General features: G+C 43.0%; 4 protein-coding genes across 4 annotated transcripts in view; 2 read left to right on the top strand and 2 right to left on the bottom strand. All coding sequences in view use genetic code 11, as the record gives it.

The window, feature by feature from the left end:
* EGR_02541 (Actin-related protein 2/3 complex subunit 3) overlaps positions 1-1,394 on the top strand; it is a gene marked incomplete at both ends in the record, with an annotated part of 9,506 nt that extends 8,112 nt beyond the window's left edge. The window contains 4 exons of the mRNA XM_024491790.1: positions 645-836; positions 891-959; positions 1,031-1,255; positions 1,329-1,394. Of these exons, the coding sequence (XP_024353941.1) occupies positions 645-836; positions 891-959; positions 1,031-1,255; positions 1,329-1,394 (552 nt within the window). The remainder of the gene's footprint in view (positions 1-644; positions 837-890; positions 960-1,030; positions 1,256-1,328) is intronic.
* Positions 1,395-2,028: 634 nt separating this feature from the next.
* EGR_02540 (Density-regulated protein) lies at positions 2,029-2,795 on the bottom strand (the record flags this gene model as incomplete). Its single annotated transcript, XM_024491789.1, has 4 exons — positions 2,029-2,073; positions 2,140-2,279; positions 2,402-2,671; positions 2,705-2,795. 4 exons carry the CDS (start codon positions 2,793-2,795, stop codon positions 2,029-2,031), a joined length of 546 nt encoding a protein of 181 aa, XP_024353940.1.
* Positions 2,796-3,107: 312 nt separating this feature from the next.
* EGR_02539 (hypothetical protein) lies at positions 3,108-10,256 on the top strand (the record flags this gene model as incomplete). The annotated part of the gene is made up of 15 exons (XM_024491788.1): positions 3,108-3,117; positions 3,556-3,657; positions 4,221-4,306; positions 5,036-5,149; positions 5,945-6,116; positions 6,308-6,359; positions 6,392-6,450; positions 6,483-6,616; positions 6,715-6,931; positions 7,064-7,373; positions 8,271-8,542; positions 9,246-9,331; positions 9,419-9,465; positions 9,746-9,803; positions 10,014-10,256. The coding sequence occupies 15 exons, from the start codon at positions 3,108-3,110 to the stop codon at positions 10,254-10,256; spliced, it is 1,962 nt and encodes a 653-aa protein (XP_024353939.1).
* A 456-nt stretch (positions 10,257-10,712) lies between these two features.
* On the bottom strand, positions 10,713-11,433 carry EGR_02538 (V-type proton ATPase subunit G; the record flags this gene model as incomplete). The annotated part of the gene is made up of 3 exons (XM_024491787.1): positions 10,713-10,895; positions 11,114-11,214; positions 11,352-11,433. The coding sequence occupies 3 exons, from the start codon at positions 11,431-11,433 to the stop codon at positions 10,713-10,715; spliced, it is 366 nt and encodes a 121-aa protein (XP_024353938.1).
* Positions 11,434-14,694: the final 3,261 nt, after the last annotated feature.

Here is a 14,694-nt window from a genome sequence, read left to right as displayed (position 1 = left end):
ACCTTTAATCCGCCAATGCGCTTTGCATTCATTTTTAACTCTTCCCGTTGCCAACTTAAGAACTTTTTGGTTATGACAAACAATTTGCAGATATGCGCTAATCAGGCACGTTTTTTAGGTTCTGCAATCAGATTTTTACGTTGAAATCATCGTTTGAGTTGTTTTAATGTATGGTGGGAGTGCAGGCAGTATGATTGCAGGATAGCTGGGGAGCTTCCTCTCATGGTAAATGGTTGCCTTTGGTCGATCGACGCCTTTCTTCACAAAGTAGTATGGGTATTATCACTAGTGCAAGTATTACCATGTGCAGTAATGAGTTTTGCATCGCGACTGGCTTCTGCGTGATACTTTTTGTTCCTATTTTTAGCGAGCCTGATTTAGGTTATGGGTTTGATTTTTGTGCTGGATGCGATTTAGTTAAGCTTCCTGTTTGTTCTGATAAAGTGTTTTCTTATTTTACTGTGGCATTCTGTTCTTGTATTCTGTGCAAACCTTATGAGTTAACCCAGTCGTAGGATGATCCTGCGCGCTACACTTTTTCTCCCGTTTGTACTAATGTGGCGTGGCTCCTTTCTCATTTATATTTACTCTTCTCTGGTACAGGTTCTTTATCACAACATTATTTTTCCTGATTTTTTATTCAGGCAACTTATCACTCCAAATTCACATCTGCCTCACGGCGTGTCGGCAATATGGCCATATTGCCACTGCGCTCAAAAGTGCGCGGGCCAGCTCCACAGGATCCTAATCTTGAGGAAGACATAATCGACGAAGCGCTCTTGTATTTCAAGCCCCTCACTTTCTTTCGAAACTACGAGTTCAAGGCATGTAGCATTGTCTCTTTGATGGTGTTTAGAATGCCTAGCTTAGTTTCATCGTGCCTTTTCTAGACTGATGCTGACCGTGTTCTTGTCTACCTGGTCCTCTACATCTTGGAATGTTTGAAAAAACTACAAAGAGTAAGTTGGGTCCTGCATTATGTTCCATCCAGAATACCCATCACCTTACACTACTATACTGTGCTTGACAGTGTTCGACAAAGTCTCAGGGGTCAAAAGAACTAACAACTTTGGCTCTGGCGCGTTTCGACATTCCAGGTGACCCCGGCTTCCCACGAGAACTGAATAATTTGTACGCAAAGCCCTCGTTAGCTGACGCTAGCCTCATGCGCGAATACATCTCTCAACTGCGCACAGAGTTAGGGCTTCGTCTGCTTGACAAGGTCTACGCCGACGATCAGTCGCAGCCCAGCAAGGTGAGAGGTCGAGGGCCGGCTTCTGCGCTGTTTTACTTCCAATGCGTTTGACACGGTTCCCCCTCCGTTTTAGTGGTGGTTGTGCTTCGCTAAGCGTAAGTTCCTCGACCAGAGTCTCTCCGCACCGGGATCCTACTAGGAAACAGTGGTTTCATGTCTATCCTCGTGCAAAAAAGTGTTCTCATGCACTTCCACCCTCTGTTATCCAGGATTTCGCTACTGATCCTTCACTTATGACCATCCCTTAACTGTTTTTCTACAGAATTACTTCACTGTCAATAAATTATCCTTCATAAGACTGGATGGGATGCGGAACTCTTCTGCTGTCTACACGAACGTTAGTAATCAAGCCAATGTCAAGGCACTGGCTAAGATCACTCGATGGCTTCAACTCAATCAGCTTGGGCAAAAAAATGATTTTTGTGTGCGGTGCAGCGGCCACTTCTAGACCCGGTCAGGTAAATACGGGGTGGACGATTCCGCAGCAATAAACTCTGCCTTAGCTTCATCGTTTGCTGCAACGTGACTACCCCCAGCTGTCTCCTTGAAGAGCTTGCATCTGAACGTGGATGGGGGACTCAGTACAAAACAAACCTTACTGTTTAAAATACCCTTGGGTCCAATAGCAGAGGCGCTACTAGAGCATTTTGCACCAGATTTTGCCGCAAACGCATCTGCCTAAGAACTAGATCAAATCATGCACCACTAATAAGAGCGTAATATAGGGTAAGGTACATTAAGTCGAGGTCTTTATTGGGAGCAAAAGATACGAACTAGCGTTTTAGGTCTCCCAAATCTTCGATTGACCCCTCTGGGATCTAGAAGGATAAAAGTAGTCCCGAATAAGTGCGAATTCAAGTTTTGAAGGGAGTTATTTGGCCTACCTCTTTCCATTTTTTGGGAATCAGCTCCATGAGCTCAAACTTAACATCGCCCTGAATAACGATTTCTCCGGAGTTGTTAGCAGAACTGCCGGTGGCGAATCTCTGTCCAAAAAATTTTGCAGCTTGTTTCAAATCAATTCCTGAATGCGAGAGAAATAAGGAGAAATATAAAAGCAGCGAAAAAAGGTGAGGGGTTTATGAACAAAACAGGATAAGCGCCGACAGCGTTTCTACACAAAACATATCAAAATCATATGCAAACCATATGTGTCCAAGCCGATAACACTTGTTGTGAACTTGTTCTTGCCCCTCGTAGCACGAGAGATGGACACCTTTTGTTCGGAAGGTTTTTTAGGACCCGACCCTTTTCCACCTCGACTTTGACGCGATTTCTTCTTTGAACTACCTTCATCAGCTAGCTGTTCCACAGAATTCATTTTTTCAAATATTTCAGGGAGGTTCTTCTCAAGCCATGCCTTACATTTTGCTGGATCACTGGAAAATTCACAATACTCAATAGGCAGTGTACATTCTAGAAATCACATATTTATTGATTTGGGCTAACCTCCACAGTACTGCACCGTAAGAGGGTACTCTACATCTTCTAAAGGTTGTGCACGTGGAGAGTACTCATAAGTAGCACTTCTCAGAGCCATCTGCCCCGACCATGAACACCTACCAAAAAAACGACTAACCCTCCAAACCGAATGTGACCTTAGATTATCAACAATATCTGCTTGATTATTCGTGATGGATAAGATTTTTGAATTCCATGCACAAAAGTAGTGGGTCTTAATTGAAAAGTTTCACCAACAACTGCAATATTGCAAATATTGCCACATTAAGGAAGGGCCATGGAGTCACAAAAGCAGATATTGATCTTCAGATGACCTTAAACCCTTGCAGCAAGTCTGTATGACACCAAGCTCGTTTGTGAGGTTGGTTTTTTACTTTTAACTGGCTTGGGTATGAATAAAGGTGGGTTTCATGGAAGGTTTTCCACTCAGCCCGAAACCCTATTGCTAATATGAGAGGATCTACGGCACCTGTCATGGGGCATGGTTAGAGTTCGTTTTATCATGTTTTAGGTTTGCTGTTTCGGATGGATGTACACATTTGCTTTTACTAGTCTCGTATCGTTCTGTTTGGTGATAATATCGGGAAGGGTGCCCTTAATGGTCTGAAATGCAGTTCTAGTGATTTTGCATAACACCATTCCAAATCCAGATTCGTCACTTTTTCTTCGATACTACTTGTTTTAAAAGTAAGCTTCATATTTTAGTTCCTCGGGGACTTGGTTTTGCTAAATGTAATGTCCAAATGCTTCTAAGAAAGTGGTACTGCTATAGGGTACCGGTTTTGTACTTGCCCATGCGTTGGTAATAAAGTAGTTTTGAAATGTAGGTTAATCACTAGGTTTACTTTTATGTTCGTCCTTCCAATTGGCTGCAAAGAGCTCCATGGGTCGCAAAAACTCCTCAAGCCAGCTTCCGATCGATCACTTTCGTCGTGCCATCGGTGAGTTTCGTTAGATTACAAAAACAGCTCTTCACTTAGCATTTTCGGTTGCTTGCACCTTGTTTCATTTTTCGGAAAAGCTCTTGATTTTGATCATTTACAATTCAAGGATGGGTGAGGGGGGAGATTTGTCTACTAGGTGCATTATTTTACTCATGAGGATTCCTTGAATATTCATCTTAATGCCATCGACTCATTTATGCAAATATTCTACTGTTCGGTAAACTTCTTGCCACAAACCTTACCAAGAACTGTTCGGCTTTTGTTTGTACTTTGTCTTTCGACAAAAAATGTGGTTTTTGCGCAGGGATTTGCCGCACAATTCTATGGGGTTTTTGAGAGTTCACAGCTCACCGTTAACTAACCCTCAGGTAAAAGTTCCGGCTCAATTACCTAGAAGAGCATTATATTTTGAGGTCGTCGTTTTTAATGCAACACTCTCCTGATTTCGCACTTCTAACCCACTAGTCTGTCTGTTTATTTTGCATGATGTATTTTTCCAGTCAGTTTATTCATTTCTATAACGGGGAGTCCATTCATTTCCGTTATTTTTACTTTCGCAGGCGATAATCAACGTAGAAGACAAGTGGATCAGGTCGTGCGCATGAAAACCAGTACAGACAAGAAAAATAAAAATAAGCAAGTGGAAGTATGTTATTCACTTCCGTATTCCCACCTGATATGCTTCTTGGTAAATGTACGGTTTTTTATGCATGCTTCTTGGTAAAACACTTTTGTTCCTACCTCTTTTGTCCACATTGAGGCTGTAGTTATACAAGCACCTATGAGCCTCTTTTACCACGTTGTATGTGAGATGGTGTTAATGGCATTCTCTTTGCGAGATTTATGATTACTGCAGCATTCTGTTATTTCCGATTATAAGGTAAGCACTATGTAGGCAAAAGGGCTTGCATGCGACTCACTAATAGTGCACTGACAAAAACATTTATCTAAACTTCGATTAGTCCCTTAAGTGACTTCATGACTTGTTTCCAAGTATGGTGGGACTGAAAGTGTCGATTTGTTTAATCTGTGGGATTAATAACCTACTTAATAGCTTTATTCTGTCTAACAAATGCTTTAATAGAAGCTATTTTCTATCAGCTCAGCAATTTTCCAGTTCTCATTGCGGCGTGTAGGGTGTAGTAGTGGTACTAAACGTGTGTAATAAAAGCAGTTCGATGGATGAGCTGGATAAGCAGCAGCGTCCTTTTACTAAAAATATGCGCAGCGTTTCTTCTATGATTTTCATTTGGGTGACTATTATCTCCACAATAAGGATTGAAATGGCACTCATTTCCTCGCAGTTTTTTCCAAGTTTTGAGTATTACATGTATTATTACTCCCCATTCCTACAACTTTTTTAATTAAACTTTAGAACTTCGTCTGGACGTTCACGATGTCATTATTTTTTGGAATGATCGTTTCCGTTTTCATCATCGCAGCGATAAAATGCATTTATGGCTTTCCCGCAGATGCTCCGCTGCATTTGGTGCCTTGAACTCGGATTGGTAGTCCTTACTCATTCTGTCCTTTCCACTGAAGTTCTCATTCTTTAGTTACTGCTGCATGGTCAGATTTTGAGTAGGGTTTTAACGTAGATGTATGATATTTGGTGTATTTCTAGCACACAGTATGGAGATGCGTGTGTAGCGCGATCCTCGTTTACCTCCTCTTCTCTGGTCTTCATATCCTGTGAACGGAGGGGTTGATTTAATTGGGACATATTTATCAGTTGGAGTCAACGAGAAAAGCACAGGTGCAGGGGATTGGGACACTAGGCCATTCCGCCCACTCTTTTATCGCGGGACCCGAGCCGATTGCCTACTTCCTCTCTAAAGGAGGCGTTTTGGGAACGTAACCATTGCTGAGTTGTTGGTAGTTAACTCGTGAGAGCCTTATTGGGGGTTGGCGTCTATGGTCTCGTAGGTAAGGGTTCTGAGCCCATGGAACCGGTAGGAGTTTCTGGTGGCGGGCAGAGGCGACGGGTCAGCGGGGGCAGGGCCGAATCTTGGCTGTGCTAGTTAGGCATGTGCAGCATTTGGGGGCAAAGGTTGCTCAAGTCACCTATTTCTCCGACGGGGGGGGGGGGGAGGAGATTGGGCGCGTCAATTGGGTTACGTGATCACGTGCGACACAGTCTTGAAGTTTGAGGTATCACCAAATCGATTTATAACTTTGTCCATGCATGTGCTAAAATATTCGTTTTTAAAAACAAAATAAGGGTCTTAGAAACTTTTTACTTATTGCTTTAAAATGTCTTTTCATTGTGCATCATTTGTTTTAGTTTATCGGAAGTGTACAGCGTTTTGGTCTTTCAGGGCATTCGTCTATCTCGAGAATGGAGTGGGATGATGTCGAAACTAATGGGCTTCTACAGCCGTTTGAGACATCTGTCATAGCTGCCCTTGTGGAACTTCGTCAAAAGCACTGGAAGGAATGCACTAACGTGATTAACAGTTAGTTATCACTTATTATACGCCATTATCCTCAGTGTCTTGTTTGAATCCCTTAAACATGTATTGAAGTTCTTACCTATACCCTGTGAACATAGTTAATCTAGATTTGCTTTTGCGTTGTAGACATACGTAAACTGATCAGTCGACTCCGGTCAGGCATGTTTTCAGTTACTTCATGTCAACTATTTCAGATTTTGAATCAGGTTTGAACCGTGTCAATTTAGAAAAGGCTGATTTGCTTAAGTAGGTTACTTTCCTTTATTTACACATTATAGAGAACTGGAGAAGTGCAATTGTATGATCGAGGGAAAAGAGTTGGAAATACTTGGCTTGCGTAATTTTATTGAATTGAAATATTGTGTCTAGGGCGTCAGTTGAAGAGTCTGCATATGACCAAGACTTTCTGCAAAAAATGCTACTGTGAAGTTGTGGCTCCGGAAATTCAGGCAGATAAGATTCCAACTGAATTAAACAATCCTAGGAAACGAACAAGATTCAATGTATGTACCCCGTCTTCAACTTTTCTTTCTGCACTAGTCTAAGCCCCCAATTTAAGAGGCATTAATACTAAGATGCGACCAAATGTGTGCTTCTTCAGTTATCAATCTCTTCGTCATTGGAGTCATCGGCAAATGATCTAACTCCCCCGGGGGCCACGTCTGCTTTTTTGCATCGCCAACCGTCGGAGAAGCGTCTCTGTCTTGCAACCACGAATGGTCAGTTGGCTGTCAACCTTAATAGGTCGAAATCGAAAGAGACAAACGAAGGATCAAACATTCTCGTTGCTGAAACGCAGGACGATTTCTCTCCCCCTGGTGATTTTTTATGATTTTATGTTAGCTGAAATCGAAGGTACTTTTATGTTTTACTTAGTAAAAGCACTGCTAGACATACTTATCCTTCGCAATAGCTACTTTTATTTTCAAGTTGATGCCACTTATTTATAGCGTTCGATACGCTTTTAGCCAACGAAAATTCACAATCAACAAAAACACTGATAGATGGCACCACGGTTGATAATTCACTCGATCAATTTGTGGATATTAAACCTGAACACGTTACTTCAGTCGATGACTCTCAGCATGATGGAAAGGACAGTGACCTGGTTTCCCACCGTCCTATCGGACTGGCAACATTCAGTCCTCCCTCTCAGTTGTTTGATGCCTCTCTGGCCCTTCGTAGAGCGGTAAATCATCTGGATTTGGCCAATTATGAGCCATCAACTATTGCTCCTCTGCCTCCTATACGATCGAAACAGTATGTTTATTCCACTGTAATTTTCACGCTGCAGATTGTAAGGTCGCTAAATTTTAGCTTTAGTCTTGAATGTGATGTTATTTTGTGCACGAGCTCCTGGGCCACTGTTAAAATTGCCCTCTCAGATGGAGCTCCAGTATTGAGTTGGAATAGTGGCATAAAATTCATTTTTCACAGCTGTCTCAATGGTTGTGCCCGCGATGGATGGCGCAGAGGTGTTTGTCTGACATGATCGTGCGTTGACTGACAGTATTCATCCAACTATCCGTTTTCACTCTTTAATGTTAACTTCCCAAGTTGTTTGAATGGTTAAAGTAGGGAGTCACTCTTCACAAAAGCAGCACTAGCTGCTCCCTTTCGGGAGGTTTCGGTTTGCTCAACTTTTTTGCTGAACGTTTATCTTATGCGTGTCAAAGAGGGTTGATTGTACATTCATTACGTATTGAACATCCATATCGCAAAGGCGACCAAAATCAGGTTTTGTAAATGCTTGAATTTAGGCGTCCATTTTTTTCATATTTGTAGAATCGATTTATTTTCTTCACTTGCTTAAGGTGTTTTTTATACCGCTTCGAAGGTGTGTCACATCCAAAATTGCTATTCCGTATTATGTGACGCTTCATTAATTGTCCACCTAGGTCTCAACTCACTTTTCAACAAATGAAAGTTCTAAACACGATTAAAGTGCCACTTGACACGTTGGACACTGAGGTGATGCTCTGATCCTATGAGCACCAGGAATTCCTAATTATATAACCTTAAATAATTTGATATCATATCTGACAAATGCATTTTTTACATCCTTTTAGCTGCTTTTCTAACGAAATTTGATTCAAGAGCACTGTTAGTATAGTTTTGGGATTACGTCCTGCATGAAATGAACATATTTGGTTACAGGTTCAAATTCAAAAACGGCGCGCAAAAGGTCCATTCCTCGCGCCGGGCGCACAAACGCACATGTCGTCATTACCAACCGCAGTCACGGGAGGTGGAGGTTCCGAAAGGCAGGCCTAAACCCATCGTTGCAACCGATATGCTGAGCGATGCGACTGGGGCCGACTTGACCTTTCCCTCAATCTCCGCTGTAGCCCTGGCCACTGACGTTCCTTCTTGTGCTCCTCCTGCAAAGTCCTTGATGCTGCCGCCTCCTCCACCGCCTCCTGATGCATGTAAGCCTGTGACACTGTTTGGTCGCCTACTCTTACCACCACTCTATCCCCCCTGTCATCGGACTAAAATTGCCCTATTTAGGAACAGTTTCAGCTAATTGAGCTTGAATACATTAACAATGTGCCAGTTTGGTACATGACGTTCCGGTTTTTTTCGCCTGAGTCGGCGTCACGAATATATGCTGCGTTTTTCAGCAGTTTAGGAGAACTGGCTGCGCTAAATCGTATCACAGGCTAATTGATTGGATTGTGAGATGTTTTTAGTCAATGGACATGTCCATAAAAACTAATACCATTGGTTTCATTATAGCAAAACCATTTGGACTGTAATGGCTACTTCTTTTGCTATACTGGAGTATTAAGCGGGTTTTAGTAGAGGCAATCCTGGAGTTAGTAACTAAGATGCCCAGAACAACACGCCTTTCTGTGCTTTTCGTTTTCGCCCTCGTTAGACTTAAAGCTACCATGATGATGGTTTGTCAATCGGAGGTAGTTTGAAGCGCTTGTCCTTGAATCGATGACGCAGCCTGTGGGTGACCCTTTCTAAGCACTTACTGTGGTGGCAGATATCCGTAGTTTCGACTTCCGCTTTGAAGCGCCATTTCTTTCAGGTTGCATCTACGATTTAGCCATAATTATTTTAAATGGTAACTATGACATCGCTTTTAATTCAGTGAATATAGCTGCAACGCTTTTGCTTAAGATTCGACCAGGATCACTAGAAGAATGTCGAAGAAACCGTCAGTAGATGTCTTGCCTTCCGTGGGGCGCTCTCCTACCCGTGAAAGGGTATGATATTTTTAATATTACCATAAGTAATGGACTGCTAGTTATGTTTTCACTACTAGTTACTAAACCAACTTTTTCCCCTCTTAGAACATCGAAACTCAATTGAATGAGTCTCAAGACTATCAGTCGAATAAGTGAGTTCGATTATTTGCATTAAGAATCTATGCTGTCTGGTACAATGTAAAGATATTGTAGACGAATAATAAGTAATTCTTTGTTTGGCCTTGGTAAATTAGCATTTTTAAAATGTCTCAGGTTCATTTATGCCTGAGACAGTTGGGAATGTACCTCGTGGCATTGTAACATCTCCGGTCATGGGTTATAATTTTGTGGGAAATATTACAGGCCGCTTTTTCTTACATTTCCACCGCGGGGGAAGTGTTCCAACGCTTGATGTGTGATGTTTTGCTTCAGCGACGTTGGCGACCCCGATGTACCTGAACCAATGGCGGCCACATCGGGCGTACCTCAGGTCAGTAACTCCACCATTACCCATTGTGCATGTCAGACTCGTGTTTCTAAATGCGTAAACGCAAATCCACATATGGTGTCTGCAACAATTCATTTGGATTTTGTATCTGATATATGCAGTACTGTTTATGCAAAGGTTCTCTATCCTTACATAAGCAAAGCAACATGGGCGACTGTTGTGCATACTGGCAGTCGATTCGATCATTTTCAGGTCCGCCAGACCGTTAGGTATTCACGAGAAGACATTGAAAAGTGTTTACGCGGACCAGAGTCTCATCAGCACAGCATTGGTAACGCCGCTGTCGCTCTCCCATCGACTCCCGATGGTTATTGGAGTGTTGGAAATCCGGACGCCGTGTCACCCGGGCCGGGCGTCGTGCAGCCGGCAGGGGAATTAGCGGTGCGCAGGTTGCGTCGCCGGCGTCCCCTCGAGTTCCCAAAACCCCCCACTTAAACCCTAGACCTCATTGTCGTCGTCGTGTCACCCACTTATTATAACGCCTTTTAACTGTTTTTTTTTTTGTAAAAGCTTTTTAACTTTGGAATTAGACGAACCCCGTGCGTCAGTCCTCAGGTTGTCATATCATGGCTTTTATAAGCTATCCTTATTATTTCAAGGCGGTTCAAACTGTTCGTTACTCAAGTGCGCATCAAACAGGAACCCGTGGTTAGTAAGGTCCGCCCGTATTTAGGGCTGCTCCCATGACATTTCAACCCCTGTAGAGATTGTCAATCACTACGGTATGCGATATGGTGGGATGGTATGCTGCGCCGGAAAGACAACTTCTGTGGGTCTCCGAGATGCTAATAGAAATCAGGTCAGTAAATGTGTATTCGAAAAAATTACCACAAGATAACAGTCATAAAGTGGGGTGTAGCTGTTACTTTCCGACGAGTCGGCGAGAGCTGTTTACTGGGCTTTCTGTTGGGGGCGGTAATTGATGTGAACCTGCGGGTCTACGGCAAGAACTTGTTCCAATAGCAATCGGATGGTGACGTCCCTGTTCCTCCGCACTGACTCGGCCTGCATATCAAGGGTCTTCTGTGTCACAGCAGCAATTTCGGCCTCAGTATTACTGCGTCGACCGAAAACCTAGGTTAGCATCCATTTAACCAAAAAATGGCGATCAGAACAACAGGAATCGAAGAGAGGTGGTAGATGACACAGAGGAGGCAGGGGGGATTTAAAATCCAAGGGGATGATATAATTTGACACTTAAAGTCAGAGTTTACTAACATAAACTCCCAGAATTTTACTGAGAATTGTGGACATTGCTTTCCTAGGTTAAAAGGATTCAAGTGCTAGGCTACCTCATCCTCGCGTAATTTGTACTGTCGCTCACGTTCCTTCTTCTCAATTCCGATTTCAGTCGCGGCCTCTGCCTTGGCCTCCTGAAGTCTTTTCACCTTTCCTGAAAGAAAGAGGGGAAACATTTAGGAAAACACGGTGTCAAACATTTGAGTAAACGAGCATTTTATCAAAGCGGATATGAACTCACTCGACATGTTGCACGATGTGTCTATTTGCGGACAATTTACACTAACTTACGCCTTTTAGCTTCAGAAACCTTGTCCGCTGCCTTCTTTTCAGCTTGTAGAAGAAGCTGGATACCGTCATTACGAGAGGCCATATTAGAGGCTATCGGGCTGTGTTCAACTGGGTCAATTTGCAACTAAACAACCAATTTGTTACTGGCTCTAGCCCACGATCAGAATGATAATGCGTTTTTCAACCGGAAACTGTAGTTTACACATAAGCTTTATATTTTTTTGTGTAGGAGGTAATCACAAATGATAGCCAGGTATTCCAGTTTGCTGGATTTGTCTGGTGGCAAATGACCGGTTTTGTTACAAATAACTGCAAGATCAACGCCACCGGAAAACGGATCGTTCCAGAATAATGAAGTTAAAATTAATCTTTTCCCTGCCATTAATAGGGCTACTGTAGCCTCCGACACCTCCTTCAAGGCGAGGGAAGACATGGTACAAGGGTTAAATGCATTCCACAGGGAGAATGGATTGGAGTCGTTGGCATGGTCCCAAGGCCAGCCCACCCGGCAGTTGCTATGGTGGAGCACTTGAGTGGTTTCTACCAAAATTGGGAGTTAAATAAGCAACCAAAGAATGAAACCTGTATTATTTGCTTTATTTTATGGCGCCTTAATGTACCAGTTTACGCCAAATTGAGTATTTTTAAAATGGGTCTATTGAAGCTTCGACCCTCAACTTTGGACACTTTAATAATGATAATATTTCATCATCTTTGTAATGCCTTGTACGGTAGCTGGAAAAGAACTTTTATTTTCATAAATTAGTAAACGGCGTGGGACCTACCACTTATAAGGCAAATGAGATGGTCAAATTACTCCAATGGTTTCATTTCCCACACTGCCCTTGCCTAAAACATTGGATCCTTGAATGAAATAGATTGAGTAAAATGGCGATATATTATGTCTGAGTGGCATGGATAGGGCTTAAATGCATTAAAATTCGCTGTTTTTCCTCCTTGAGGGTCGGTAACATCCGCACTGCCACAAGAATGAAATAAACTGATAGTTTGTCACCTAAAAGCTTCATTCGAACGATCATGAATTACGCAACCCCATCATCTTCCTGAGCACTAGCTCTGGTGTTTGCTTTGGAGCTTGTTTCTTCATACGCTGTTTCAGGTGAACTTCTTGCTTCAATTTGGGTGAATACTTTATCTTCTTATCAACCCAGTGGTCTTCTTCCATTAGGGCGCATTATATTACGAGGATATGCGATTGGTTATGCACGAAACCGTCAGTTGCAGACCAAGTAATTTGTTGGGGAAGTAACGCTCACCACTCGATGCGCATCTTTGTGCTAAGGGTAGTAGAATTTCCGATGTACTCAGGGAGGTGAAATAGTTTGGAAGGCGCCACTAAGTCTCCTCAGTAAACGTGGGGTTGACTACTCTTATGGCAATATCTTTTCTGGCATACGATAGTTGGAAATTGGTTTCTTCTCTTCTCATGGCCCCAAGAGAAACTTAAGAGCCATTTGGGCCGATACTTTTATGTCCAGTGAGAACATAGCAGATGCTTCAGTTTCGCGGCCTGTGAGTATCGTAAAGGGGTAAAATGTTATTATACGCATGATCTACAGCGCTATACGCAAGGAGCCACCAGGACAAGGATAAATCCCAACCAAGCGGTTGAGGGGCCTTTGACCAAAGCCTTGAACAGTTCGATTTAGGTGCCATTTGTTATTTCTACCAGTCCATTACCCCACGGATAATCAGATGTTTAGCGTGTCTCAAAAACTTCGAGAATATGGCCCTGTTCCTTAAAAAGCTAGCTCTTGAAGGTGGCGCCTTGACCACCGTACATCATTTAAGGAACTCCGCGTTGACAAATCCATCGATTCAAGAAAACAGGTGCGACTGTTTTAGTGTCTTATCTTCATGGGCTCTGCTTTAACAACTTTCCTGAAGTAGTCTAACATATCGAGGATATAATGATTTCCCCTTTCTGTGGTTGATAGAGGACCCACGATGCCAATACCCACTCCCTCCCCTGGGAAACCTGCAGACAGGCTGGAATGGCGTAGTTGCCGTGAGGTGAAACCTTTTGAGTCTGCTGCAAGTAACCCAAATCCGACCGAAATCAAGCACATCTCGGGCAAACGAAGGCCACCAGAGCCTTTTGCTCGATGCAGCAAGCACCTTTTTCCCCTACTTGGTGAAAATGCTCTTGTTACTTATGGACAACTATTTCTACCAATGATCCTGGGACCGGTAGGCGCTTGAGCGCTCTGGTCTAACCTTGGAATAGTGAAACCTGGTCTTTGAGGATTAGTTTTGACCACAATCTGAGGTTCCCCGCTATCAGGAAATGTATGGAACGTCTGATTATACTGGTAGCACTTTTCTATCTCACCTATTGCAAGGCTCGGCACTTGTGTAACCGACTTTCCTGATCTTTTCAGTCCTTTTGCAATCGTATGCTGTCCACAGATGTGTCATTATTAACAGTGTCCGAGATAAATGGTTTAAAATGCAGCAATGCTGGTATCATTCAGGAGCAGGGCATTTTTTCCAGTTTTTTGAACTAGCCTTTCTCACCTACTTCTTCAGAAATCTATGAAGCAGACTTAGAATTTTAACGGAGCCTCTTATTAAATGCCTGACAGTCTGATTTGTTGGCCTCCGCAAAGGTTCTCACGTACTTTGTGTGGCCTTTATTTAACCCCAACCTGCCTAATGCGACTGGGCATTGTAGAAGCTGACATTTCTTTGGGCTCAATGCCGAACCTGCGTCTCGTAGGTGATCTCACACTAATTGGTATCACACTCCCTGACACCACCAAAGCCAAGTACGCCGTTCATGTTTATTACACAATGTTTTAGGAATAGTACAATCAGAGCCGCTTGTATACGGCTTTGGAATGTGGCTGCTGCGTTGCAGAGCCAACAGGGCATTGTCCGGAGCTGATAAAGCCCATGTGATACCATGAAAGCTGCCTTCTATCTGTCTCTGCTATCCCTTTGAGTAGTGTAGAGTTTCGGACGACTTACTTTGTAAGGTAGTGAGAGGGGCGTACCTTCTTGTTACTAAGTTGCAACATGTCTCAAAATGGGTATAAGGAGTTATTCCAAATTTTATGGTGACCGAGAAGAGGTTCAGAAAATGCACATTGAATCCGCTGCATCTTATACCCTTTGAGGTAGAAAAAGAGTTTGAATAAGCTATGTTTGAGCCATTCTTCGAAGTCCATATCCGTTGCAAAGGGTACCCCTCACCTCAACATCAGGATTCGGACCCTTGAATGGAGAAGGTTTAAAGATTACCAGAATTTGTGATGGCATATTGTTCAACCACATTACTTCGGCTTGTTGCGACTTCGGACAAGACTTGGTGGGTAAGCAG

Source organism: Echinococcus granulosus (assembly GCF_000524195.1).
Source record: "Echinococcus granulosus chromosome Unknown EG_S00011, whole genome shotgun sequence".
NCBI lineage: Eukaryota > Metazoa > Platyhelminthes > Cestoda > Cyclophyllidea > Taeniidae > Echinococcus > Echinococcus granulosus.
This window is presented reverse-complemented; position numbering and strand designations above follow the sequence as displayed.